The following is a 26,974-nucleotide window of genomic DNA, read 5'->3' as shown; positions in this document are numbered from 1 at the left end:
ATACTGTTGAGTTTTAGGCAGAGACGTGCAGAGAGATTTGGAGAGGCAGGAGCTGGAATTTCAAAAGGGCACGTGCATGTGTCCCCCTGCGCGCGCAAAGCGCGCGCGAAATTTTGCGGATATTCGTCGGATTCGGGTACTTTTTTACCCGTTTTTTGTTACTTTATTTCGGTTTTAGGGTTAGGGGTAGGGTTTAGGTTAGGGTTATAGATATATAATAAAAAAAAAACTTTTTTTAATAATGTTTTTTGGTGGCTTTGGATAAAACATTGGTGGCTATAGCCACCAAAGCCCCCGCCTAACGACGCCACTTATTCTTCTGTATAATTGATTGATTGAATATTTTATTAGGCAAAAGAATGTAAAACAACACATTTACATTTAAAATACTTTGTCTAACAGGTCCGTTCATAAAAGTCCTTGCGGACTTGTTTCCAATGAGGGCCTTGGTATTCAATTCATAGGCATATATAGTGGCACCACAGTTCGAATATCATTACACAAAGAAATAAAAAAATAAAACAGCAAAAAAAAAGTATATATATATATATATACATATATATGTATATATATATATATAACACTATGTACAACCAAAGGAATAAAAAAAAGGGGGGAAAGATATGTACAAGAACAGGGGGGGGGGGGTAATGAGTACTTTTACTTAAGTAAAGAAATTGAGTACTTTTCCCACCACAGAGAGAGAGAGGGAGAGGGAGAGAGAGATATATATAGGCTCCTGCTTGACAAGTAATTTCAAATTAACAGCTATATATATATATTTTTTGTCCATACATACCTAATCTGTCTCAAACAATTGGTCCGTGTTCTGCGTGCATTCACTGCGTTCAGTTGTGCCCTCAGTTAGGTTACGATTGTGTATAATAGACTTCGTTTGCCGGGCGGTATCGCGCACCCAAAAAATAGCCGATCTACAAGCTCACAATGCCTGGCGTTGCGACGCGTTGTGAGCTTGTAAATCAACTATAATTCTGCGCGAGCACTGCATGGCACGGGGCTCAATTAAGTAAGCTTTACTGCAGGTGCGAGGCCAACGGGCGCAGGGGTTTCTACAGTTTACAGTCAGAGGAGACAAGGGCACTTTTTACCGACAGACAAAAGGGCAGGGGCTCAAGCCCCCTTTGATGTCTATGTGTGCACGTGCATGGTTTTAGGAGACATGTAGAATCGGCTTCAGGTCTCAATGGGTTAATGGTGTGCCTTGGGCACAAAAAGTTTGAAAACCACTGCTTTATCCACTGCTAGGGGTTAAAGCCCTACTCTCCAGCAAACTAGTCAGCTAATAAATATTTAAGCAACATTATAAAGCCCCCACCCCCAACTCAAGCATTTTCAATGAGCTCAGTTTACCACCATCTGAGAATCTTAACAAAGCCTTGCCTCTTCTGGGGCAGAGCAGGGTAAAAAAAAATCAATGATCCCCCCATCCCCCACAGCTCATCTCTTCTATGAGCCATAAACACGTTGAAATTATGTCTCTAAACCCATTCCACATTCTGCACACACCTCCCTGCTTCTCTCTCTATGATACTGTATGTACTGTAATTGTGTGATTCTCTTTCAGGCCCTTTCGCCTCAGACGTAGTGCACATGGTGTGCAGACTGTGCACCCTATCTGTCACCCTGGCTGTGAAGATCAGTTTTCCCTATAAAATATGAACAAATCATTGGCTATATAAGCTATTCTGTCCCCCACGGCTTGCAAAGCCAGAGGGCCAAAGTCGAGGCCATTGGTCGAGGCCTGTTTCGCTCATTCATGTTTTGGGCCCAAACCGACCCTAACTTGTAGTACCAGATTTAGCCATTTGGAAATGCTTGCCTCAAAAATCCCTCCCGTCCTGGGGGCGAGTATTGTTTCTGTAGAATGTGAGACGCGATACACGGCTTGTGATTGGCTGAAACGGGGGTAGGGACGCCTCGGCTGTGTTCACTTGGACCGCGCGAGGCGTACACAAGTGCGGAGGTACCGAAACGGGGGGGTAATTCAGGTAGGAGACCACAAAGGAGACTCTTTGTGTCTCCTACCTGAACCGCTGCTGGTCATCAAATTATTGGCTTAGGGACAATGCGACAAAAAACTAATAAATATCCATGAATTCAAGTCTCCATGGGATGACTAATCGATAGAAAAAAAAGTCATTTTGGGGGTGAACTATCCCTTTAATATATTCATCCACATGTTGAATTACTGTAGACATTTACAAATGTGTGAGTCAGAATGATGCCTGATAAGTGAATAAACTAATCTGGATTCAATTTGTATCAGATTCAATTTGTCTGAGAGAGTGTGTATGCATACGCTATTGCGCGGGTGTGTGCCTGCTCGTGTGTGTGCACACCTGACTGTAGTGTGTAAAGCATCAATGTGGTGCATTATGTGTGTGTGGGCATAGAGGCCCGATAGAGGCCACAAGGTAAAAAACAATCTTTTGGCAAACCGCGGCAGAGAAAGCAGTATCATCTCAATACATTTTCAGGTAGAACCAGAACAGTGAGGGGACTTTGGGCCAATCTCCATCATAGACAGGAGGGATTTCAGAAAAAAGGCCTTCTATAAGGAGGTTAGAGGCATTTGGGGGTAAAAGTTGGGAACCAGGCCATTTTACATAATTCAAGGGTGCTGAATCAGAAAAACACGGTTCCCAAGCAAAATTCTTAGTGCTTAACCTCCTAATTTGCATATCAAAATGGCTGCCGATTTTGAAGTATTTCTTAAATAACTCTATAACAAAGCAATCAAATCTGACAAATAAAGTGTATATATTTATATTCTGAGGGTCAGACAATGTGTGGAAGGTATTTATAATGTAATATATGTAAATAAATGTAAATAATGTAAATAAATATGCAAATTAGAGGCCACTATTACAGAAAACGGTTTCGTACTTAAAGTGATTCATCCGCATCCCCCTTATTTTATTTTATTTCTACTTATCTGTATTTTTACCATCCTTAAGACATCTAAAATACATATTTAGATCATGGAAAAATCCTGGTACATTTGGCCCCTGATGACCAAAAAATAAATTGCCCCCATGTATAACTCACCCCCAGAATGAGTTAGAGCCACAGAACTGGTACTGATAACTGAACACAAACTACTTTCAACACAACTATATAGAGTGGGATGGGGATGGCTATAGTTACACTTAGACGGCCAACAGGGACTAGCTGAAATGTATTAAGCCCCGCCCCTCTGTGTTCCTATTGGCTGGGCTTTAAACAGCCATAACTCCAATTCCCAGCATCGAAAACCTATGAAACTTCCTAGATGCGCTTAGACGGCCAACAGGGAAAGGCTGAAATTGTTTAAGCTATGTAGCCTAACTTTTCAGTTGATTGCCATACAGGCTTGTGTCCCCCCCCCCACCCCCGATGGGCCCTGCCTAGTACAGCCTAGTCCAGCCTATTACTGCCTAGTCCTAGGACTAGGCTAGACCTGGGTGTACTAGGCTTTACTGTACTAGACTCTGCTGGGCTCTAATAGTCTGTTTTCAGCTCTAGCAGGCTTTGCTAGGCTGTACTTGGCTTTATTAGGCTATAGAAGGCAGTACTTTACTTTGGCCTACAAATGTTCATGCAAAACTATTGGTGGTGCACACACAAACTATTGCCCGTGTACACAGTGGTTAATCCCAATGGTCTGAGTATCTACAGGGCTGACAAGGGACTAGCACAGCCTAGTTCAACCTAATAGAGCCTAGTACAACCTAGTCTTAACTAGTCCAGTCTGTTCCATGCTAGTATAGCCTATATCGCCGTCCCCTAGTCTGTTCCATCAAAAGGCTGGACTAGGCTAGACCTGGGTGTACTAGGCTTTGATGTTGTAGTCTCTACTGGTCTCTAATAGACTGTTTTAAATTCCAGTAGGCTGTGCTGGTCTGTACAATGCTATATTAGGCTGTACAAGGCAGATCTGTACTATGGTCTACAAAGGTTCATGCAAAACTATTGATCGTGCACACACAAGCTATTGCCCGTGTTCACAGTGGTTAGTCCCAATGGTCTGAGTATCTACAGGGCTGACAAGAGCCTAGCACAGCCTAATAGAGCCTAGTATAGTCTAGTACATCCTAGTACAGCCTAATCTATCCTAGTCCAGCCTTATCAGTCCTAGCATAGCCTTGTACCCCCTCCCCTATTCTGTTCTCCCAAAAGGCTGGACTAGTCATGGGTGTACTAGGTTGTACTATACTAGACTCTACTGGTCTATAATAGGCTGTTTTAAGCTCTAGTAGGCTGTGCTAGGCTGTACTAGGCTCTATTAGGCTGTGCAAGGCAGATCTGTACTATGGCCTACAAATGTTCATGCAAAACTATTTCTTGTGCACACACAAGCTATTGCCCGTGTACACAGTGGTTAGTCCCTATGGGTTGAGGATCTACAGGGCGGACAAGAGCCTAGTACAGCCTAATAGAGCCTATTAGAGTCTAGTACAGCCTATTACAACCTAGTCTAGCCTAGTCCGGCCTGTTCCATGCTAGTATAGCCTATACCACCCTCCCCTAGTCTGTTCTCCCAAAAGGCTGGACTAGTCTTGGATGTACTAGGCTGTACAGTACTAGACTCTACTGGTCTCTAATAGGCTTTTTAGCGGCTCTAGCCGCTCTATACCTGACTTTGTCCGTGTGCGTCAACGTTCTGATTGGTCAGGTGCGTCAACAAAGTGATTGGTCAAGCTTCACGCGACACATGGCTATAAACACATTATAAACACATATCAATGACAAAATGTATCAAAGGCGCCGCTACCTTCACACAGGGTGTGATTTTTTAATCTCTAGTAGGCTTTGCTAGGCTGTACTAGGCTATATTAGGCTGTACAAGGCAGATCTGTACTATGGTCTACAAAGGTTCATGCAAAACTATTGCTCGTGCACACACAAGCTATGGCCTGTGTACACAGTGGTTAGTCCCTATGGTCTGAGTATCTACAGGGCTGACAAGGGACTAGTAAAGCCTAATAGAGAGTATTAGAGTCTAGTACAACCTAGTACAACCTACTCTAGCCTAGTCCAACCTGTTCCATGCTAGTATAGCCTATAGAAATGATTTCATGTGCATGCCATAAGCAATGCACAACACGTCGTTGCAAATGCCGGAAATCTGGGTTACGATGCACAGCCATGTGTGCATGTCAGCAACGGAGTGATGATCAACCTCCTTGTATGAATGTGGTCTAGTGTCTAGACTTTCGTTCAACAATGGCCAATACAGTATCTTTAGAGTACTAAACCGTTATCTGTTATGGGGGCCGCTATTTTGCATATTTCGGAGTAGGCTGATTATTATATTATATTATCATATTATATTACTTACAAATTCTTTACTCACATTGTAGAAAATGTATATAGACACTTCATTTGTCAATTTTGCTTGCCTGGCCACAGAGTTATTGAAGATAAAGGTGCGAATTTGCCAATTTGGCAGCCATTCAGATATGCAGATTAGAAGGTCAAAAACTAAACATTTAGCATGGGGAAAAAGTATGTATTTTAGATGTCCTAAGGATGGCAAAAATACAGATAATTAGGAACAAAATAAGGGGGATGCACCTTTTGCACCGTTTGAGTACTACGGTACATCATTTTATGTAATAGTGGCCTCTAATTTGCATATTTATTTACATTTATTACATTACAAATATCTTCCACACATTGTATGACCCTCTGAACATAAATATATACACTTTATTTGTCAGATTTGCTTGCTTTGTTATAGAGTTGTTTAAGAAATACTTCAAAATCGGCAGCCATTTTGATATGCAAATTAGGAGGTTAAGCACTAAGAATTTTGCTTGGGAACCGTGTTTTTCTGATTCAGCACCCTTGAATTATGTAAAATGACCTGGTTCCCGACTTTTACCCCCAAATGCCTCTAACAATCACATATTTCAGAAATCCCACCGGTCTATCACTGCACCTCTATAACAACAGATATGCAATGATCCTCCCATATCACAGCCCATCTCTTCTATGAGCCATAAACACAGACATGAGATTCTTTCTCTAAACCCATTCCCCATTCTGCACACACCTCCCTGCTTCTCTCTCTGTGATACTTTATACTGTAACTGTGCGATGATTCTGTTTCAGGCCCTTTCACCTCTGACACACCGTGCACGGTGTGCACCCTATCTGTCACCCTGGCTGGGAAGACCGTTTTTTCCTATAAAATCGGAAAAAATCATTGGCTATATAAACTCTTCTGTCCACCACGGCTTGCAAAGTCAAAGGGCGTGTGAGTCGACGTGCACGGCCATCGGCTGCTCAGTGTGCGGGCACTCGCTCACCTATTGCTCACTCGGGCACAACACAGGGCCTCACAAGCTTACAGTACAGTGTGAGATGTCTACATTCAGTAAGAGATCAGGGTGATTAGTCGTGTAAGTGTGTGTGTGTGTGTGTGTGTGTGTGTGTGTGTGTGTGTGCGTGCGTGCGTGCGTGCGTGCGTGCGTGCGTGCGTGCGTGCGTGCGTGCGTGTGTGTTTGTGTGGCTTTATATAAAAAAATGCAACCAGGAAGCTGTTATCGTCAATGTTATGAGTTATGAGTATAATACATTATGTTTGGCCTACTGTAAGTCAAACAAGCAAGAGTCAATATTTGACTATTGTCCCCATTGTCTTGTTTGATCTTTTTTTCCCCTGTTGTGTATCACAAATAGAGATGCAACCCATGTAGATCATCCTTGGCACTTTGTTTTTATTATGGAGGCATAGTGTAGTGTAGTGTAGTGCAGCATTCTGAATGTGTCTTTGAGGTTCATATAATACAAGAAGGTGCATGTGATAGAAAGACACTATCTAAATCAGAAGGTCAACTTAATAGGCAGCCTAATACAATATTACAAAATAAAAGGCTTGTGGGCTGGTGGGCATTAAAACATCTTTCTGATGAGCCCTTGAGAGTAAGCCTTATCTTTTTCTAATTTAAGAGAGAGAGAGAGAGAGATAGAGAGAAAATATCTTATCCTTACTATCAAGGGAGGAGAAGGTGATTTCAGTTGTACAAGGAACTACTCTTGAATATGTAAGATATCTGTGTCTGGTGAGGCCTTAAAACAAATGAGTAAGACTGTAGAAATGCTTTGCATAAGCAGTTTAAGGAAGGAAACACGATGTGTATGATACTGGCCAAAGATAAAAGTGTAGGCATTTTTCCCACATGGAGATATGCTGGCCTTTTAAATTCTGCAGAGGTGTAGAAGAGGACCAGTTCAGTCAGCTAAATCCCAGTACTCTTCCACAAAGTTAACATGAGACTCATATGAGTTGTCAATAATGATATGCAATAATACAATGCTTAGCCAACTGATAAAGACAGCGAAAAGTTGCGTGCAAAGTTTCACGCCAATCGCACGCTGTGTTCATGATTTGAGGCATTTTGTTCAAAACGGAGCACTCCTGCAAACTTTGGAAGCCAATCTTAGCCAATCAGGATGGAATGTGAGAAATCCGACAGACCCATTTGTTTTAATGACTATAGAGATACTGCACTGTGTACCGATTTGCGTGATGTTTTGGCAAAATCTGTAGGAATAATATAAAAAATGTGTTTTGCAAAAGTCGGCCTCCTGGTGGCTCTATAACAGGCCCATGTGAAAGATTTGGGGCAGAGGTTTGATCTGGCATCCAGGGAGTGTGTGTGCACAGTTTCACGTCGATCGGGCCAACGACGGACGGACGGACAGACGGACAGACAGGGTGCAAAACATAGTTTCGGCCATACCTTCGGCCTGGCGGAGACAATTAGATATTTTGTGTCATAAAAAAATGCATTTCCAAACTATGCAGAGCCGAGTGTGGACAGCGAGAAAAGTGGCTTGTATAAATATCAAGTTTAAAAAATGGAGTTTAACAACCGTATGTTTATAGATATACTTGGAAAAACAAGGCTCAGGGGGCAGCCCGTTCTCTGGCCCTTCACTCATACAGAACATTCCCATTCGAATCACGAATCAACCAATCATTGGTGAATCATCCAATAGAAATATCCATTACGTGTTTTGTCAACCAGACCCAACAGTAAAATGGTTAGAAAAATAAACCACATAATGCAAACAGGCAGAAGCGTAACCTTCCACAGCTCAGTGGGGTCTATACTGTGTGTGTGTCTGGGGGGGATGTAGGGATTACACATAGCATACAGATTGGAGGTAGACTCAGCTCAGCAGGCTAAAATTCAACTTGACTCAACCCTTACACCTGACTTACACTTGGTTGTGCACTGAAAACACCCCAACAGGCTTTAGATAAACACAGAACATTGTATGTGCCCTAGTTCAGTGGTTCTCAATGTAGGGTCTGGGGACCCCCAGGGGTCCTTGAGGGGTTCCAGGGGGTCCCCAGCTAAATGTGTTAATATAGTATCAAAATCAGTTTAACCACTTAACCCTATCTTATACTTTGGCTATTCAAAATGAGTCAATAAGCTACAAGCTCACAACACATCGCGATGTGACGCGTTGTGAGCTTGTAGATCTGCTATTTTCGGACCTTGACATGAAAATGTTTGAGAACCAGTGTCCCTAGTTAACATGGAGACGGCCTAACGTCATTCCATAACACAGCTCTCTGTTTCCGCCATTAGCTCTCTTGTGCAACCATGGCAACGTGGACTCATTCTCCCCTTTGCCACTCAGGAGGACATTGTTTCCCACAATGCAACAGATTTAATTCAGCATTATTAGCAATTGACAGGACCTCTGTTGTACAACATTAGACCTCTATAAAAGCAATATGTTATGTAGATGATGGCAATCATTTTTATATAATCGTCCATGTGCTGTATTACTGCAGAAATTTAGAAATTAATGAATTAAAATGATGTCTGACAAGTGAATACACTGGATTCAATTTGTATTGTAATAATGTCTGAGAGAGTGTGTATGCAAACACCATTGTGCGGGTTTGTGCCTGCTTGTGTGTGTGCACACCTGCCTGTAGTGTAAAGCGTCATGTACAGATGGTGCATTATGTGTGTGGAGGTCCGATAGAGGCCACAAGGTAAAAAAACAATCTTTTGGCAAACCGTGGCAGGGAAAGCAGTTTCCTCTCAATAAATATTCAGGTAGAACCAGCGCTGTGAGGGGACATTGGTCCTATTACCAATCTCCATCACTGCACTGCCATAACCTATATACTGTAACAACAGCTATGCAATACTCTCTCTCTCTCTCTCTCTCTTCCGCTCGCTCTCTCTCTCTCTCTTCCGCTCTCTCTCTTCCACTCTCTCTCGCTCTCTCTCTCTCTCTCTCTATCTCTCTCTCTCTCTCTCTCTCTATTTAACTCTCTATTTCACTCTCTATTTCACTCTCTGATTCATTGCTTTCATTTGTCCGTTTTTTTGTGTGGTTCTTCGTTATAACCCCCGCCCCCCCACCAGGAAGCTATTGCATTATTTTCTGTCATATTTACATCATAATCCCTAGTTGGCAAATATAGCCTACTACAGTATTCCATAGATTCCCTCTCCCTCCCTTAGCCCCCCCCCCCCACCCTCTCTCACTCTGGCCCTTTCTTTCTCTCTGTTTCTCGCATTCTGCCTGTAAGGGAATAATGCGAGCCATCACTGGCTGGCAGTGGCACGGCAAAGTGCGTCAGGTTGTATAGGAGTGTTGTGATTAATTGAGCTTGCCAAATGGAAAATGAAATGTCACAAAGGCCATGCTTTTGAGCAGGCTGTTTATTGTTTGTTTGATAGAAAATTGTGGTGGTGGTGGGGGGGGGGGAGAAGGAAAAGAGGAACACACATGATCAACTTCCTGATTTTTTTCCGCGTCCAGGCCTCTTGCCTCCCGATCTGTCAGGGAGCATTCAGATCACTGATAGGAGTAGACGGTCTTAATTGACTTTGTGGTTCCGTGTTCTGTGCGGTCACCGGGCCAGGAAGGGAATGGAAACGCACCCCTGCACATCAATGATCACAGGATGACAAGCAATCTTCTGTCTCTCTCGTGTGTTCACGGACACATTTGTTTTGCTGACTCTTTTCTTACACAACTAGATTGATTTTGTGACGTATTGAGTAGTTAAGGTGAACACTATGCGATTTGAAACACAGCAGTCTTGGCACCTACAGTAGGTCTGTGCTATATGAGTTCAAATGAATATCCCGATTATTTCAAACTCGATTACGATTAATGAACGATTATTAAGACAAATATAGCAGATCTACAAGCTCAGATCGGGTATTTTCGCTATTTTTGCACGCCACCATCGTACAACGAAGTATATATACAGGGCTTAAGTTGTTCAGACTAATTGATTTAGTCGATAACAAATCTATTAGAACTTTTTTCTGTTGATTTGTTGACATATTTAAGAAATGTGGAAGAGAAAAAACCTTGCTTCTCAATTATTCGATTAACCTACATGAACAAGATTAAGCCAGTTACTTCAAAATATCGTTTTTCAATGCATTTTTAGTTAATTGCTCAACTTTCACCCACAAGCTGACACTGTACAGAAGATCACTGACTTTATCAGAGCTTTAACAAACTTCATATTAGACCTTTAAGAAACTGCACTTCAAAACCAGTCAAATCCAAGCTGCTGTTGAAATAAACATATAGGCCAATGTTCTAACATTCAAAATCTGCTACTTTACTTTCTATGATTTTCTCGGGTGAAATGCCCTAGGGGTGCAGGTGGTGCTATTTACAATCAGCACAGGTGTGTTGGGTAAATCCCCAGTCCAGAGCTCCTCCCACCTAGGACTGAGCAGGAGGGGATTTTCAACACATCTTAAAATTCTCATACTTTCATGATTTCCTATTGGACTGAAAATATCTCCATTTGTTTTAGACCTTTATTCTTGGGGGCCTCTTTCTACTCTTCTGAATTTGGTTGTAACTGCTTAGTAGTCATTAATTCTAATTGACTGCTGTGATTGGCTAATTAGGAGAAAGCATAAAATGTAAGTATGCAATTTACACACAGCACCAAACACCAAACAATGCTCTCTCTCTACACACACACACACACACACACACACACACACACACACACACACACACACACACACACACACACGCGCGCGCACACGCACACACACACACGACTGCACGCACACAAACGCAAGCACACACATCTTGTGCCATAAGCCAGCACAACATTTCTACAAACGCATTTTACCCTAAATTTGGTCCAATAATGACAATGTTTCTAAAGGTTCTTTAATGATTCCATGCTTGGAGCAGGGTCTCTGGGATCATGTGTTTTGCCCCAATCCAGCATTGTAGAGTCACTGGTTTTCTATGCAATCTGATGTGCAGCCGACCATGTGGGCTTGGAACAAGATGAGGAAAATGACCATAAAGAGATCCCATCCATTCCTTCTTCTCTTTTGAGAGGATGTGCAGTGACAGGTTGGCAGCCTGGCACAATATCCATTTCCAATGGCATAATTTACTGGTCCTCTTGTATCCTAGCGTCCCTATTCTGAGATGAACATTTGTCAAAAAATAGATCTACAAGTTCACGTGTCGCAACGCTTGTAGATCTGCTATTTTTGGCAAAGCAAACCGGTCAACTAAGCATAAGATTTAACTGGGTAAGTTGTTTATTCTCACGTGCACACACACACACACAATACAGCCAATAGCAAGTTAGCAACACTGCAGATGGTCAAATTCTTCTACTCCCAGCTTTCAGCAATGTGAGCTCGCTACGGTTGGTAGCTCCAATTTCACCTTCAACTTCAATTGAGTTGAAACTTGCACTGCCACGGCTACAACCACAATTCTATTAACCTAGTTCCCAGTAAGCTCAGTGATCAGTACATTTACATGCACACACTACTAGAAACCAGGATACTGTCTGTGAGAAGAACTCTGTTGAGGCAGGAAATAGGGTTTCTCTGGTTACTCTAAAACGTCAGTATACATGCATTTTGGTCCGTGATTAGATGTTACCATGCCTCCACAAAAAGAGAAAAAGGTTTAATGGGAATACAACAACGTTTCGGTCTATTAGACCTTCTTCAGGTTATCTTAAGGACCTGGTCCTTAAAGTCCTTACGATCTAATAGACCGAAACGTTGTTGTATTCAATTTCCAATTAAATATTTTTTTCTTGCATTATATAAATATAATAATACTCCCATTTTGATCAGGGCCGTCACACTACCGGCCGAAGGGGTCCAATCCGAGGGATGAATTTGGGGGGGGGGGGGGGGGGGGGTATTCGAACATTCATTATGTATAAGCACCTACTGTACCACCCTGCATCCTATCAGAGCCAGGGGACTCAACCATCTGCAATTTGACTGCTTTGTCCGAAAGTCAAATTGGACATGGCCGCTGGTACTGTGATCAAAACTTTTGTTTCTTTTTTTGTTTTGTTACGTGCAGAAAGGACTATTCCTGATAGGTTGGATGACCCAGACTGGCTTCCTGATCTTACATTTTTGTTGGATACTTAAATGTGCTTAATATGCAGCTGCAACAAACTTGTTATGGAATACACCAAGGCAGCATTCGTTCTCTTACAAATTAAATTAGGTCTGTGGGAGATGCATCTATCCCAGAGGAACCCATCTAATTTTCCCCTCTGTACAGTCATGGGAATAAGTACAAGGACAAAATATCACGGCTGAAAAGTGAGTTTCAAAATAGTTTCCAAGTCTTCAGTTGCTCTTTCGCCCACTGTTTACGCTCAGATGTGGAGAAACTCTAAATGGAACTAATTGAAGTTCAGTGTAATTCGGCTTTGAAATATACATTTGAGACTGTGAGTTGGGATTCATTCTATCAAGAATGAGACGAATGTACCCCAAGATGGCAGACTTTGCCTCAAACATCCTTTGATCTTTGAGGCACACTCTCACACACACACACACACACACACACACACACACACACACACACACACACACACACACACACACACACACACACACACACACACACACACACACACACACACACAGATATCGATGTATTAATGTTCTTTAGGAGAAATCCTGCTCACAGATACACAACATATTATGTATCTGTGCGCAGGATTTCTCCTAAAGAACATTAATAAATCCATATCTATATATGTACAGAATGTGTGTGTGTGTGTGTGTGTGTGTGTGTGTGTGTGTGTGTGTGTGTGTGTGTGTGTGTGTATTCATTTATTTATTATCTGAATCAACCAGACAAATCACTCCACCAACTTTGAGCGGTAGACAGACAGATAAGATAGACAGATGTGTTTGAACAAGGCTTACACATGATGTGACCATTTACTATGCAAAATCAGGCATGCAGTTTCTATTGTATTTATACAGTAAGTTCAGTTATGGGGAACACTATCATATGTGAATGATATGAATATGAGTTGTTACAGAATTACGATACTATATTGTCAATGTCAAGGCTTCCCATGATATCCATTACAGTAACGTCCCCTGTAATAGTTGAAATGGGAATGCTGGACACCATAACCTTTCTATAACGTAATTTCATGAAATGGGCCATCAAATCATTTCACTCGCATTTGCTTTGAGGGATATTGCTGTGGGCACATATTTGAATTTAACTGTTGTCTTGTTATGAAATCACTGTGTGGATTATGTAATTCCCACTTTAATAATCCCATCATGGCGTTGTCGTTGTGGGAAAATGATGGTATCATTCTCCCAGCAGCAAAACAAAGGCTCTCTGTCAAGAAGACAGGGTGAGGAGGCACAGTCCAGGGCTATAGTCCATTAAAAGCTATATAAATCTATGCTTGCACTAAATCTCTACTGTGCTGTGCACATTGTTATTCACACGCATTTCGTGCCATTCATTAGACGTTCTATATGAGCATGTTAATGCATTGACTCCCCATGGAAATATCCCTGCGATGGATAAAACAAAAGCAAAACTGGTCAAGCATTGAAAGCAATCTGTTCTGTACTGCTGATGTCCCAGCTCTGAAGACAAAACGGCGTTCAAGAACAACATTAATGCGCGGGCAAAACTCTATCACCTTACATAAAATGAGACAACCTTTTTCAGAGCTCTCAAGAGAATAATTCTCTCAGGCACAATCTATGGGGTACAGCCTTGATGTGTGCAGACATAGGTAAACAGCGCAGGTAAATCTCATTGCTGTCTAATACGGCATAATGGAGAGAGCCAGGCTCTCAGCCTGACAGCCAAGAATCCACCACTGCAATGGGCTAATGAAACAAACAGCCCCAAGCGAGCCGTTATGACTACAGAGGCAGGGAATGGAGCAAAACGCACTAACAACGACGCAGCTAATTTCCAGTGCAACTCTTTGGGCGGAGAAAACTTTATAACCTACGTGTAGTTCAGCAGAATCTGCAGGAGATTGTGCATCCAGACTGGAAAGGGCACATTGGCCCTCATATATGAAATGAACATAGGACAGAAAACTGGTCACTTTCACGTGATGCTCGTCATTTATCAGTCTGTCGTCAATTTAACAAGAGCGTAGCCTACAATCAGTTCTCACAAAGGTTTAAGTCAGTTTCCACTTGCGGTACTGCACATAGCACATGTATGGACTCAGAACCACTACTAATCCACACACAATCACACTCCATGCATGTAACCCCCCCCCTGCACAGAGCACGGTTCACACACACAGTACTGCAGATTCCCAGCCACATCAGAGCAACTCTGTGACCCCCCCAAGAGCATCAGTAGTAGGACAGCGTGCCGGCACTGCCGGGCTAACAAACTGCCACAGGGTGCACAGGAGGCAGGCTGGGCCACTGACTGATCTGCGGGGTAAATTGGCTCGGGGAGGGGGCAGCGGATGGGAGCAGCCAATGGAGGTAAATAACCATCCTGCTGGATGGTAAGTCGAGTTCCGCTGGGCGATAAGGCCTGATTGGACATCCCCTCAGTGAGGGCGCACAGTCTGATAAGCTGCTGAACATTCTGTGCTGCACAAACACACAGCTCTTCTCTCCTGAACAGGGAGTTGGGGGGCAAAATAACTAGAAAAACAAGGGATGGGAGGAGGAGGAAGAGCTCTTCGCTGATGCGAGAGGCGTGTCTGGGATACAAACTCACTCAATCTTTCCCATCTAACTAAAACACAGGGACCGGCTGGGTGAGAACATTTCCAGCGCAAACATGGACATGTGTCACTCTCTCTCACACACCAGACACAAGCCCACTGCGCTTCTTTCAAACTAGATCGGTGTGTCACAAGAAGTGATGAGAGGCTTCACAGGACAGACTTTTCCAGGAACTCAATAGGGAAAGAGTGCTCTGTTCCATACACAGGTAATATCCTGTGTCTAGACTGCAATCAAAACCTGCATTTTATTATTATTTATTTATGTGTGCGGGTGTTTGTGTGTGTGTGGGGGGAGGGGGTGGGGGGGGGGGGCTGGCGTGTATTTGGGAGTAAACAGCATACCTCCACCGTGGACAAGCCACTCCTGAATGTTTTTTACCAGCAGATGCACGACAGCTATGGAAGATTGAAGCACAAGAGTTGAGTGCAAGCCGGGAGAAGACACTCAGGGGGAGCAGGCTGCCACAGCAGGGTGCAAATAATGAGAATAAGCATTAGAGCAAAACATTAGGAAAAATAATGGCCATTTATTTTGTTTCTTTTTTTAATATTTTTGGCGTCTTGTGTGATTTATGGGGGAGTCGTCTGCAAGCTCATTATAGCTGGTGTGCCCTTTATGAGAGATCATGGGAAACGACCAGGAAGCGCACTGCAGGGGTCTTTCTCTACTGCTCTCACTCTTTTGTTCTTTTTCTTCATCTGTTTTGGCCACCTATCCGTGTGATCTGCTGTGAATCTGACTCCTTCATGGCATCAGAAGTGAAATGAAAGTCCAGGAGCCTCAGGTATTCTCCAGTTAATGTGGCTCTCCACCAAACAGACTTCTACAGACTGGCAGTCAGGTCTGACGTCAGATTTTCAGGTGTCCAAAAGTTCTGGTCATCACACCGCGCAAACTATTGCGCGGTCGGGCGATGGCACCTTATTGTGCGTATGCGTCAGGGGAAATAAAATGAAATTACTCTCCACACCAGGAGGTGGCAGTAGTCTGCAGGAGCCTGCAGTCCTCAGAGAGCTTGGAGCAAAACAAAAACACAGAGCGCTAGTCGTAGTACTGCTTGGCTTGAGTTGATCGTATAGGAATTGAGAGTTGAGAATATGGTATCTAGTTCAAATGTGCGACGGGCAATGTCTCTGGCGTATCTAGGCTTGCTCCTCGGACAAGAGGTCTACTTCTCTACGGAGCCTTTACCCCCCTCTCTCCACCACCCTGCTGCTACCGACGGGCAGTAGCTGTCGCTAGCCGACCGAGCAAGTTTGGTCGGCTTTCGAGCATGCACACCACCCATTCGACAACACCTCCGCCACAGACGCTTTCCAATGCTTACCGCACCGCCGTCAGTGCGGTGGAGAGCTACCTTTAGAGGATTAAAATCATCAAATGAGACCACATTTACCAAATTCAGATGGTTAGGTATTAAGTAAAAGCAAATGTTTTTGTTGCATCGCCTCTATCAACCTTTTTACTGACTAATAAAAGTACAAAAACAGCAACAAAAAAAAATGCATAATCTGTTATTCAGCAAGTAACATACGTTGATTGAGGAATTAAACATATTTGAAACACTGATTGTCACTGGAATGCCTGGATATGTCCTCATCAAACTGAAACACTGCAACTGCAGCTCCAGAAAAACAGCACCAACCAAACCCCTTAGCCTCGCGTCTATGCAGTTTCTACTGTTTGCCCAGATTCCCTGTTTTTTCCCTGTCGAGTGTGTTTGTGTTCGAGTCTGTCTCGAAAAAGCCTAAATGGAAATAATCACAAGTGATTATCCTGCTCACTTTTCCAAGCTGGAGAATGTCACTGACTTTGTGTAAGGAAATTTATTTTTTTTAGGAGATCAAGGAACGCAAACTGAACACAAAGAGACTCTTTTATCATTTAAATGTCAATGCCTGCGGTACATTTCTTTGGAGAAAGAGTGAAACTGTTAGAATGCATTGCAGCCCCGGTGGTGGGTCTGACAGAGGGTTGATCCCTTCGGTTCAATTTTCAATTTTGCAGTTTGAACCCATCTGCGTTCAATCTCATGGAACTTTCGTCCTGGATGATAGGGCCATATATCCAAGCCCAGCTATAATCTCAGATGCCATTAGACTCATTTCAATTGAAAATCACTCCAGTTAGACCTTGGTGGGGTCTATACAGTCAGTAACTTAGATCGATCAAAGTCTCATCTAGATTATGGTTGCATTAGTCATCGGCCAGTATGGAAAGCCGTACCACTGCTGGTAATGGATGTACGCCTGCATGGCATGATGGGATGCAGGGTGAATGCTGACACTGCATAGCAGTTTCCATTAGATTGCTGAGATATTCAACCACTACTTGACATAGTTCATTTTACTATGGGGTATGGTACAGTTTAACAGGTTATTAAAGGCAAAATGTTCATATTGTAGGAGTCATTTTTGGAGGGCTGATTCATTTCATCCCACATTGATAGTACGAGCGGTTAAATGTTAAATATACGGTACTTGAGTAGTGTACAATACTTCTAAGCAGGATCTGATTACTAAATAGGGTTCAATGTCCTTGGGGGCATGTGGGGGAAATCCATGCCTCTAGTCATTCTTTTTGTTTTATCCCTGCTCCTGGTCAGACTGGATTTCCTTGTTTGATATTTATATTTGATGATATCGAAATGTAATACTTATTATACAACAAAGCATATAGGGCTTAATTGGGTAAGAAGATTTCCCTCCCGTTTTTTTGTTTTACAAATCGAACCCTGACCATAAAGCGCAAATTTAGAACATTACTCTTCAGCAAGATTTAGGCTGTATACAAACTCTCCTTACTCACACATAGGCCTTATACAGTATATGCCATCAATAAACTCAACCCCCGACCACACAGATTTCTATTGCGGCATCTCCAGAGGCAGTTGAAAGTTAAGGGAGGGCACATAAGTTCTTTATTCGCTTTGTCACAGTATTTCATCCAAACAACAGTATTCAGCAATCCTCAGATCAACATATCACACTGACTCCAAATAGCTCCAGCATCTTGCCTCACTGGCTGGCCTTGGCTCTTCAAGCAGCCAATGATCAGAGTGTGAGGGGCAATGGGAAACGAAGCAGAGGGGGGGGGGGGGGGGGGGCTGACTTACAGCTTTTATTTGCCCCAACGACAGCTTGCTGTGTTGGAAAACCACTTAATCTCCCAGTCCAGGGGTTCTGAAGGTCATGGCGCCCTACACTGACCTGGAGAGCAATGTATCTAAAGACTGTGGCTTTCCTCTTAACACAAGCGCAGACACACTGTACACACGCGATGCTCGCAGGCACACAGACATGCAAATTCATACATGCATTAACTGCTGCATGTACTGATCCATAAAATATTCCCCCTCATACACCCCACTTTACTACACTCATACACACATTACATTGAACTTCATATTTCAAAATATTACATACTCAGCATTGCGATGCATATTTTATATTATTACATACTCAGCCTTTACTTGCTGTGGATCTGGGGAGTGATATCCAGGTACAAAGGAACCAAAACAGAAAACTGTTTCACAGAATGGCCGCATAGGCTACTAACAAGGGCAAGACCTGCCACCACCACCTGCCGTGTACTCAGACAGCTCCCTCCCCTCACTTTCGGGAAATCCCAGTGCGACTTAGCCTGACTATCAGTGAGTGGCGCCTCTGGTCTGGAGCCAGAGTAAGTGTGACTACCATTTTGGTAGCCCTGGCGGTTCCTCATTGATAATGTTAATATCTACAGTTAATAATCTATAGTTATTAAATTAAAGCGCAGATTAACTGCTATTTTCTCTTCCTCTGTGAATAAATAAGGTTATGTGATTTTCTTATTAAATCTATAAAAAAGATCTCATCTCAAAAGATTCATCTCATATATTTTGATATATCTTATTATGTTACAGATTTAATATGTTTTTTTGTATTCCAGTTTTCCCCTATCTTTTCTTCTTGGATGTTTACCCTAACATCCCTGGGGGAACATTCGCTCACTCACACGCCTAGGACAGAGAGCGCTGAAATGCGATAGCAGCTCCTAGCGCGTCTTTACCAATAGAAATGCATGTCAGAACAGCGCTGGCAGCTCAAGAAATGCTTCCTGAGGACATGGCCCCTTACAGAACTTTTCTTGCTAATGGTGTGCTCATAATACACATATTCTTAAGCCTAGTTTGAGAATACAGAGACTATGAAGCATGTACAGTAGTCTAGAGGAGGGGGAAAAAGCAGTAGGCTTGATGGTTTGGGGAGCTGTGGCACATGGGAGATGAGAGGCTGTAGCAGACATGTGGGTATAATTCCTGGCCCCAATGCCAGGTTCGGCCATCAGTCACAAAACTAAGGTGAGTCATGAATGCAGCTGACCAGATGGAATCTACTGCAGCTGCTTATCAGAATCCCAGTTGATTATTGAGTATCTTTATATTAGTACCTATGCTGCTACCAACATCTATGCATTCTATTGCTCTTTTTTGCATTGGATTGATGTAATTAAGAAAATGTTGTAGCCTACACTTCAATGTTGTGTTCAATGACAAAATACACTCATCCATCCATCCATCCATCATCCATCTTTACAGCTGCCATTTTGTCAAAAGAAAAAAACATTTTACTCCTATCCCCACACAGCTCCTTGCAAAAACAACCAGACGTGGGACAGTGGTTTAAAGACTGCTGTGAGAGCTGCTCTACGATGCAAACCTTGTCCAAGTAGAAGGCATACTGTATAAGATACGTGAATCTTTTAGCATCGACGGTGTAACCACGTTGCAGTGCTATATATTCTTCGGTTTTAACTCAACTCCGGTGCTTGTACATCGCACTCCCGTCGACAACACAGCTGTCAGATACAAATCAAATGAATGCGCTACAGCTCCGTGAGGCTCCTTGGAGTGTCTCTGAATATGTGATGACTCAGGCCTATGCGAGATGCCTGTACTGTAACTGCCTTCTCATTCACTAGCTGCCTATACTACTACATGCACTAGTCATTATGGCCCTGTGAAGCTCTGAAGGGGTATTTGCAGAAACCTGAAGGGGCGGCAGTTCTCATAAAAGGTTTTATCTCTCTAATCCCAAGATGGGTGGGAAAAACAGAGAAGAGCTGGTGTCTCGCTTCAAGTCGCTTGCATCACTGATTCATTCCTGCCGCCTTTGTTAGTCGTTTCTCTCCTGCACCTTTCATTCATCATACGGCTATGTGAATTGGTTAGCATGCTTAGCAGTGCGACTGCATATGTGAGCAACTTGTAGCGAAATTAGGAGTTTTATCTAAGTTAATTATGTAAATGATATGCCAATATTTCTTATCAAGATGGAAGGCAGGTTTTTTTTCCCTCTCAGCAAATCTCCGATGAGACTCCCATAAGGGGAAAAAAGGAACAATATTTCAATAGCACTTGACTTCATAGGAAAAGTGCTTTGATTTAGTTTGAAATGTCACGCCTTATATCAAACTCTTTTCATTAATTTAGAGCTTGACAATGTTTTTCTTCTCTATAAAAACATAGGCATGGGCTTTACTATAGATATAAATCACTCTGTGCACTCTTCACCTCAACAGCTTCATTGTCGTTAGTCAGTATGGCAATCACTCTATTCCAGAAAGGATGACACCAGTCCATTAAAAGCATACTGGTGGGAGGCCTTATAGTTTATGATAAGGTCATAAATCAACAATGACATGCTATTTAACCTTAAAGGACCAGACCATTGTCATTGTCTATTCAGGTGTAGCTTCCGCCATACATACATAGATAGAGCATTTCCCCATCAATGGCTTTATTATTCAATTTCACTTCTGTTAAAATCTTCTCTGAAATGACACAAATAATTGAGTCAGTGTTGGCTAAACCTCATTGCACAGTAAATCATGTATGTTTGAATTTAGTTTGTAAATCAATAATTTATCCAGGGATTATCAGCTAGACTTAACAAACAATTCATGTTAAACGCGCCGATAACATAACAAAAAAATAACCATGCAATAATATTTAGTGTGTTGGATTACCTATCTCAAGTAAGTTGTAGGTCTCGGCTAGTTGATTTTCATACCATACTGAAATGAATGGAATCTAGAACCTTTCTTAAATGCCAAACAAACTACGGTAGACTATGCTTTGGAAAATGGTCGTTATTAATTGTACCATGAGTCATAATCAATGGGATAAACATGCCAGATCACACTACAGGTGGTTACACACCGGCGAATATGCGAATATGCTCGTTCCGAATAATTAAAAGACGCTTTTTCCGCTCCGCGAAACTGATGTGGAAGCTTGCATTGACTTTATAAGTTTTTTTTTTTTAAAACGCATTATTCGCATGAAAGAAATCGCCCCGGTGTGTAATGGTCCTTTAACCATCTAAACCCTATATACTTCGTTGACCAGGGGTTTGTACTTGGACCCCTCCTTTTTTCCAAAATCTATGCCAAATCTGTTCATCGAAAATAGTCGATTGGCTATTTTTGACCAATGTTCACCTAGTTATGACATGCCCAGAATAGGGATGCTAGGGTTCACGTGTTTAAATTAATTTTGTTTACATACGGTATCTAAAGGACACCACATCTAGGGGTTCATAATGATTGAAAGTGGATTCCTTTCATGTCTCCTCAACCTGGCACTGTGCCTTTCAAGCCTCAACCTCAGACTAGACTAAAGTTGACAGAATTATCAAACCACAGGTTAGGCGGAGGAATATTAAATCATCAGCCGTGCCCTGATGCCTTGTCGTCAGTCCTCGATGTTGCCTCAGTAATGAGATGTCAAGCCAAAAGGTTATTATGGAAATGACAAGGGCCAACGTCTTGCACGCACTGATAATTACTGAGATTGTGTTGGACAATACAGATTAGCCCAACATGTTCCCTCACCTCCTCCAGGCCCTGAGCAGGTGAACTCTGATTATAAAATACAGTATCAATTAGGGCTGTGCAATACAGTATATCAAAATATATATCAATATATATATACATATATATCAATATATATATATATATATATGATACTAGTATCATATATATACTATAGTATCATACAGTATATCAAGTACCCAGTCAATATCGATATCGAGATATTTGGTCAAACACACTAGGGCTGTATGCCCTAAACATACTAGGGCTGTATGCCCTACTATAGTATACTATAGTATACTAGGGCACAGATAATCAATGAGGCCTGCCCATTGAATTCCATGAATGATAATGTAATTTGGTCTTCTTGGTGCAGCCATATGTAAGGTGGGAAGAGAATATCGATGATAAAAAAAAAAGAAAAGAAAGAAATCCACATTTACCTGCAGTGAAGTTGTAACTTGCTGAAAATCCCACTGCCTCCAGTTCACCATCGGTAACAAATTTTATCCAAAGATATCGGCCGGTGCTCCTGATGTCAGGTGGGCTGTGCTGACCACAGTATCGGCCAAGCATTCGGGAGAAGCCAAAGGGGCCATCCCGTACCTCGATGTTGTCAAATTTACATTCCCATGAGGACTCTATAGAATAGTTCTCTTCAAAGTGGAGATCAATACACTGCCTTGGTGGGGCTGCAAGACACAAAGTAAGAGATGGAAAACAATTGAGTCAAATATTAAGCACGCACTCATATTCATTGATCAGCGCTCACCCAATCTCATTATCGGTCGCACACCCATTCAATGAAGGCCTTCATCCTTATCTCTTAGCCAATTTCAGACTCTGACTGCCCAACATTTCTAGAACAGTGATAAGTGTCTCCATACAGTTGATATGCCATGTATTAGTTTGGCTAATTACAGGTTAACCTGATCTTCTCCACTGATTAATCAAATATAATTTCCTGGCACAAATAATTAACAGACTAAAATGGACCCTCGCTGTCTAATTTCAAGCTATTACAGCACAATCTCCCACTTGATTCTGATTTCCTGCCCATAATAACCTGAAGGGTGTTTCAGCTGCAGAAGAATATCAGACAAAACAAATTTTCTTTCTCTCTTTTTTTTTTTTACACAGCACATGTGTTACACAAAAAGTGGAGAGTCCTATGGTTCCCAAGGAGGCAAAAATCCAATGCAAAAACAATTGAGGGAGACCACTGTACAATGCAAAGGAATAGTTTGAATGCCTTCAAACAGCATATTTTTTAACAACTTGTTGTTAAGGCAAACAAACAAACAATTGGCTTAAAATCGTACAGACTACTCAACGCATTTCGAGTACAAGAACTCTACCTCAGGCAGCAATGGTAAGGATGTGAAATCATGTCAAATATAGGGAAGGGGCTCCATCACAATCACTTGAGTACAGGAAAATAGTGCATTGTACCTGGCAGGTATGGCAAGGGTGTGTGGTCTGTGATAAGTACATCAATCAAGATTGAAGCAAAAAACAATCAGGGGTGTGTCAATAAACATATTACGCGTCCTCAAATGTTTTTCAGGCCAAGAACCGCTTAGCTGAGAGAGAGATGAAGCAGGGACCCCCTACTACTCCATATTGTATAAAATGTTATGTTGCAGATTCAACTTTTTCATAGATTTCATAGCCATTTGAAATGTCATGACAGCACTGTCATCAGTGTTGTGTACATTAATGTTGGATTCATGTTAATGTGTATTTTCAGACATTTAACCACTTAAAACCATAAATACTTAGTAAATTTGACCTTCAGCACTGTACTTGATCTGCTCTTTTCCCCCCTCTACACCAAACCTCTTCGACTCTTAGACCCCTGCTTTACACAGCACAGTCAAAGCATCAATACAAGGATAAGCTGGTCACGTGTTAAAATCTTTACCTTCAAGGATGTAGACACATTCTGTCTCTGGAGGGTATTTGTTGGGGTAATTGGGAGAGGTAAAGAGTCCACCTTCTGGTTCTTTCACCCAGGTTCCACATTGGCCTGCAGGCTTGACTCCGGAATTGTTTTTCACTGGAAAATAATGAATGAAATAAGTCGACAATCATGAAATCAATGTGGTGAATGAATCATCAACCATCATCTGACAACCAGGGAATAAGACATGAACAGATGTGTGGTGGTGATGGTGATGGGGAAGGAGTAGTACCTGCTGTATCCTTCTTTGTTGCCCCAGACAACCCAAGTATGAGAAGACTTGCAACAACTGCAAGAAAAACACGCACATACACACGCACACGCACACGCACACGCACACGCACACGCACACGCACACACACACACACACACACACACACACACACACACACACACACACACACACACACACACAAGCACAAAACATCAATACTGCACATTTTGGTAGAATACTCTGATGTGCACAGTTTTCTTCCTTTGCTTCTTTTCCGGCTTTAGAAGGAACCGGGCTTGATTTCACCTGAGAAAGGGCTTGAGTCAGCACCAGGACACATTTCAGCTCCTGTAGGCTTACTACCGCAGTTTTATCATAGACGTATGGCCCCATAACAAGCCAAAAGAGTAGAGCTCTTGCAATGTAATGGCACACAATGCAATTCACTATTTCTTGGAAATGGAAGAGGTTGACAATATAAACTTAGGCTATCACTGTCTCTGACAGTCTACTCCTTTATACAGCAGAGTGGAGGCCTACTGTAACTTCTTCAATGCATTGTTATCTAATTGAGTGATTGTAAGATTGCAGGTGAAGTAGGTAAGTCTGACAGAGTAAAGTCGAGCATAAATAATTCCAACATATTTCTGAGGAGAATACTTATTGATGAACACTCTTGTTAATTCTATGTAAGCTAACAGTTGCTAAGTCCAAGCTTATCACCATACATGCCCCCCCCCCCCCCAACTGTTTACTGTACATATTCTTCTTTTTGATTACTACTCGTTTATATGATGTTTTTGCATGGTATTGTATTGTTTGTCATTAAATGTTTCTATGAATTGAATACACAGGACCCCAATGGAAGTCATAGTGCTTTCTTTGGTTTAATCCTTTTAGCATCCTTTTGTATAGAACTGTACTTTCTGTGCTTTTTTTGCAAACTGTTCATAAAGTATTCAATCAATCAATCAATCAATCAATCAATCAATCAATCAATCAAATACCTGGCCAATTAAGCTTCAATTGATTAATACAGATGGACTTACCGTGAAGGAAGCTGTTCCCATGTACCATGTCTGTTCCTTTCACAGAGGGCTTCAGACTCAACTAATTCCATTTAGATCAAGGAATACTTCAAGAAGAAAAAGGTTGAGATTGGAGATTCTAAAATAGACGGGGAACCAACCGCTACCATTAAATATTTCGGGGGAAATGACAAGGCAAATTCACTCCTCTCAATAAACTGCTGAAAGGGAAATGTGGAATTCCTGACAGATGTCGCAACAACTAATCACCAGTTTCATATAAAACCAAAAACAGGTCTAAACACTCGCCCGATTTCCATCCGAACGTTTCCAAGACCCTTTGGTGCTTCTGATGCACAGAAAGGATCAATAGTCCCGTCATCAGCCCTTTCCTATAAATCGCTCCACCTTTGCAATCTTCTTTTTTAAAGATTTGGGGTTAAAAGGCAGCCTCGCTTTATTCCTCAGTCCCTTTATCAGGAATTCGGGGGGTCCTTCAAAAGCATTAAAAAACACACAACATACATTTTCTGACGCGTTAACTTGGACTATTTTGCGAAGTCTAAAAAAAATAAAAAAATAAAAAAACCGAGTCAGAGGAAAGACAAAATATTAAGTGACGGGGTTCGTTCTGGTCTCATATTGTTCCTTTACTGCATGTTCTCAGCTTCCAGAGCATCCTTCCTCCGAGTCCTCCGTCTCCTCTTCTGTCAACTGAAGAGTCCCTGACTCTCTGCAGCTAGCAGGAGTTAATGTATGATCGCCCGCCTCCTCCAACCCGCTGCTCTTTCATTCAACACGAGTTGGCGGCGACACAGTCAGCGGCCAGTGTGGTAACCGGAAGACTCGCCCCAAAACACACTCGCCCCCATTTTCTTTTTTTGCGGACCGCTCGCCCCCCATGCGGTTCCTGTATTCGTTTTTACTGAGGTTACGTTTAGGAATAAGGTTAGGTTTAGGCATAGTTTTACTTAGGTTAAGATGAGGAATAAGGTTAGGTTTTAGGCATTTTACTGAGGTTACGTTCAGGAATAAGGGCTTAGGCATAGTTTTGCTGAGGTTACGTTTAGGAATAAGGCTAGGTTTAGGCATAGTTTTGCTGAGGTTAAGATTAGGAATAAGGTTATATTCAGGTATAGTTTCTTTTACTGAGGTTAAGTTTAGGAATAAGGTCAGGTTTACGCATAGTTTTACTGAGGGTACGTTCAGGAATTGTCTGCATGGTGGCGACCGTTCTGAGGTCGCCGGATTAGACCCGGGGTGAGCGTGTTTTGGGGCGAGCAGTCTTGTATTCTTCAACATGAGTTGGCGGCTACACAGTCAGCAACCCAGTGCGCCACAAATCCTAAACACACTTAGAAAGGGGGGGGGGGGGGGAATATTCAAAATAATCTCCCTATAACCAGACTTGGTATCCGTGAAAACGGAAAAAGTAGAGTAGCCCATAGCCTAGATAAGGTGTGCGTTTCAGCAACTCTTCCGTCGGTGCGCACCGAAAATGTGGAGGTAAGCAGAAAAAAAGCAATAGCAGAGGCAATGGAAGAAAGAGGATAAACCCCGATATGCGTTTCAAAAAGATAGAAGAGCATCAGCAATATAAGTCCAAACAAAGGAGTCGAGAGTGAAGCACAAGCACCTCGATCCAGTCGGGCAGACAACGTGGACCAGTCCAGAACTTGAAGGCTGGGAGAGAAAATAGGACATCTGAGAGTGAGAATACGTTGCAACGATCATAAAGACCTATTTTCGTTTGGAATTTTATTGAAGCATATATACCTGCCTGATACTAAATAAACCTCGATTTCTCTGAAGCCTGCAGGTTAAGGCATTACTCAAACTTTAAACAGTCTTGATATAATTA

At 42.3% G+C, this 26,974-nt stretch overlaps 1 protein-coding gene across 1 annotated transcript in view; it reads right to left on the bottom strand.

The window, feature by feature from the left end:
* Nucleotides 1–25,243, bottom strand: part of neto1l (neuropilin (NRP) and tolloid (TLL)-like 1, like) — a 100,265-nt gene extending 75,022 nt beyond the window's left edge. The window contains exons 1-4 of the mRNA XM_084048374.1: nt 25,135–25,243; nt 24,104–24,160; nt 23,833–23,967; nt 22,352–22,600 (exon numbers count right to left, since the gene is read on the bottom strand). Of these exons, the coding sequence (XP_083904500.1) occupies nt 22,352–22,600; nt 23,833–23,967; nt 24,104–24,160; nt 25,135–25,162 (469 nt within the window). The 5' untranslated portion in view covers nt 25,163–25,243. The remainder of the gene's footprint in view (nt 1–22,351; nt 22,601–23,832; nt 23,968–24,103; nt 24,161–25,134) is intronic.
* Nucleotides 25,244–26,974: the final 1,731 nt, after the last annotated feature.

This window comes from Gymnoscopelus microlampas (assembly GCF_963454915.1).
Source record: "Gymnoscopelus microlampas genome assembly, chromosome: 22".
Taxonomy (NCBI): Eukaryota; Metazoa; Chordata; class Actinopteri; order Myctophiformes; family Myctophidae; genus Gymnoscopelus; species Gymnoscopelus microlampas.
This window is presented reverse-complemented; position numbering and strand designations above follow the sequence as displayed.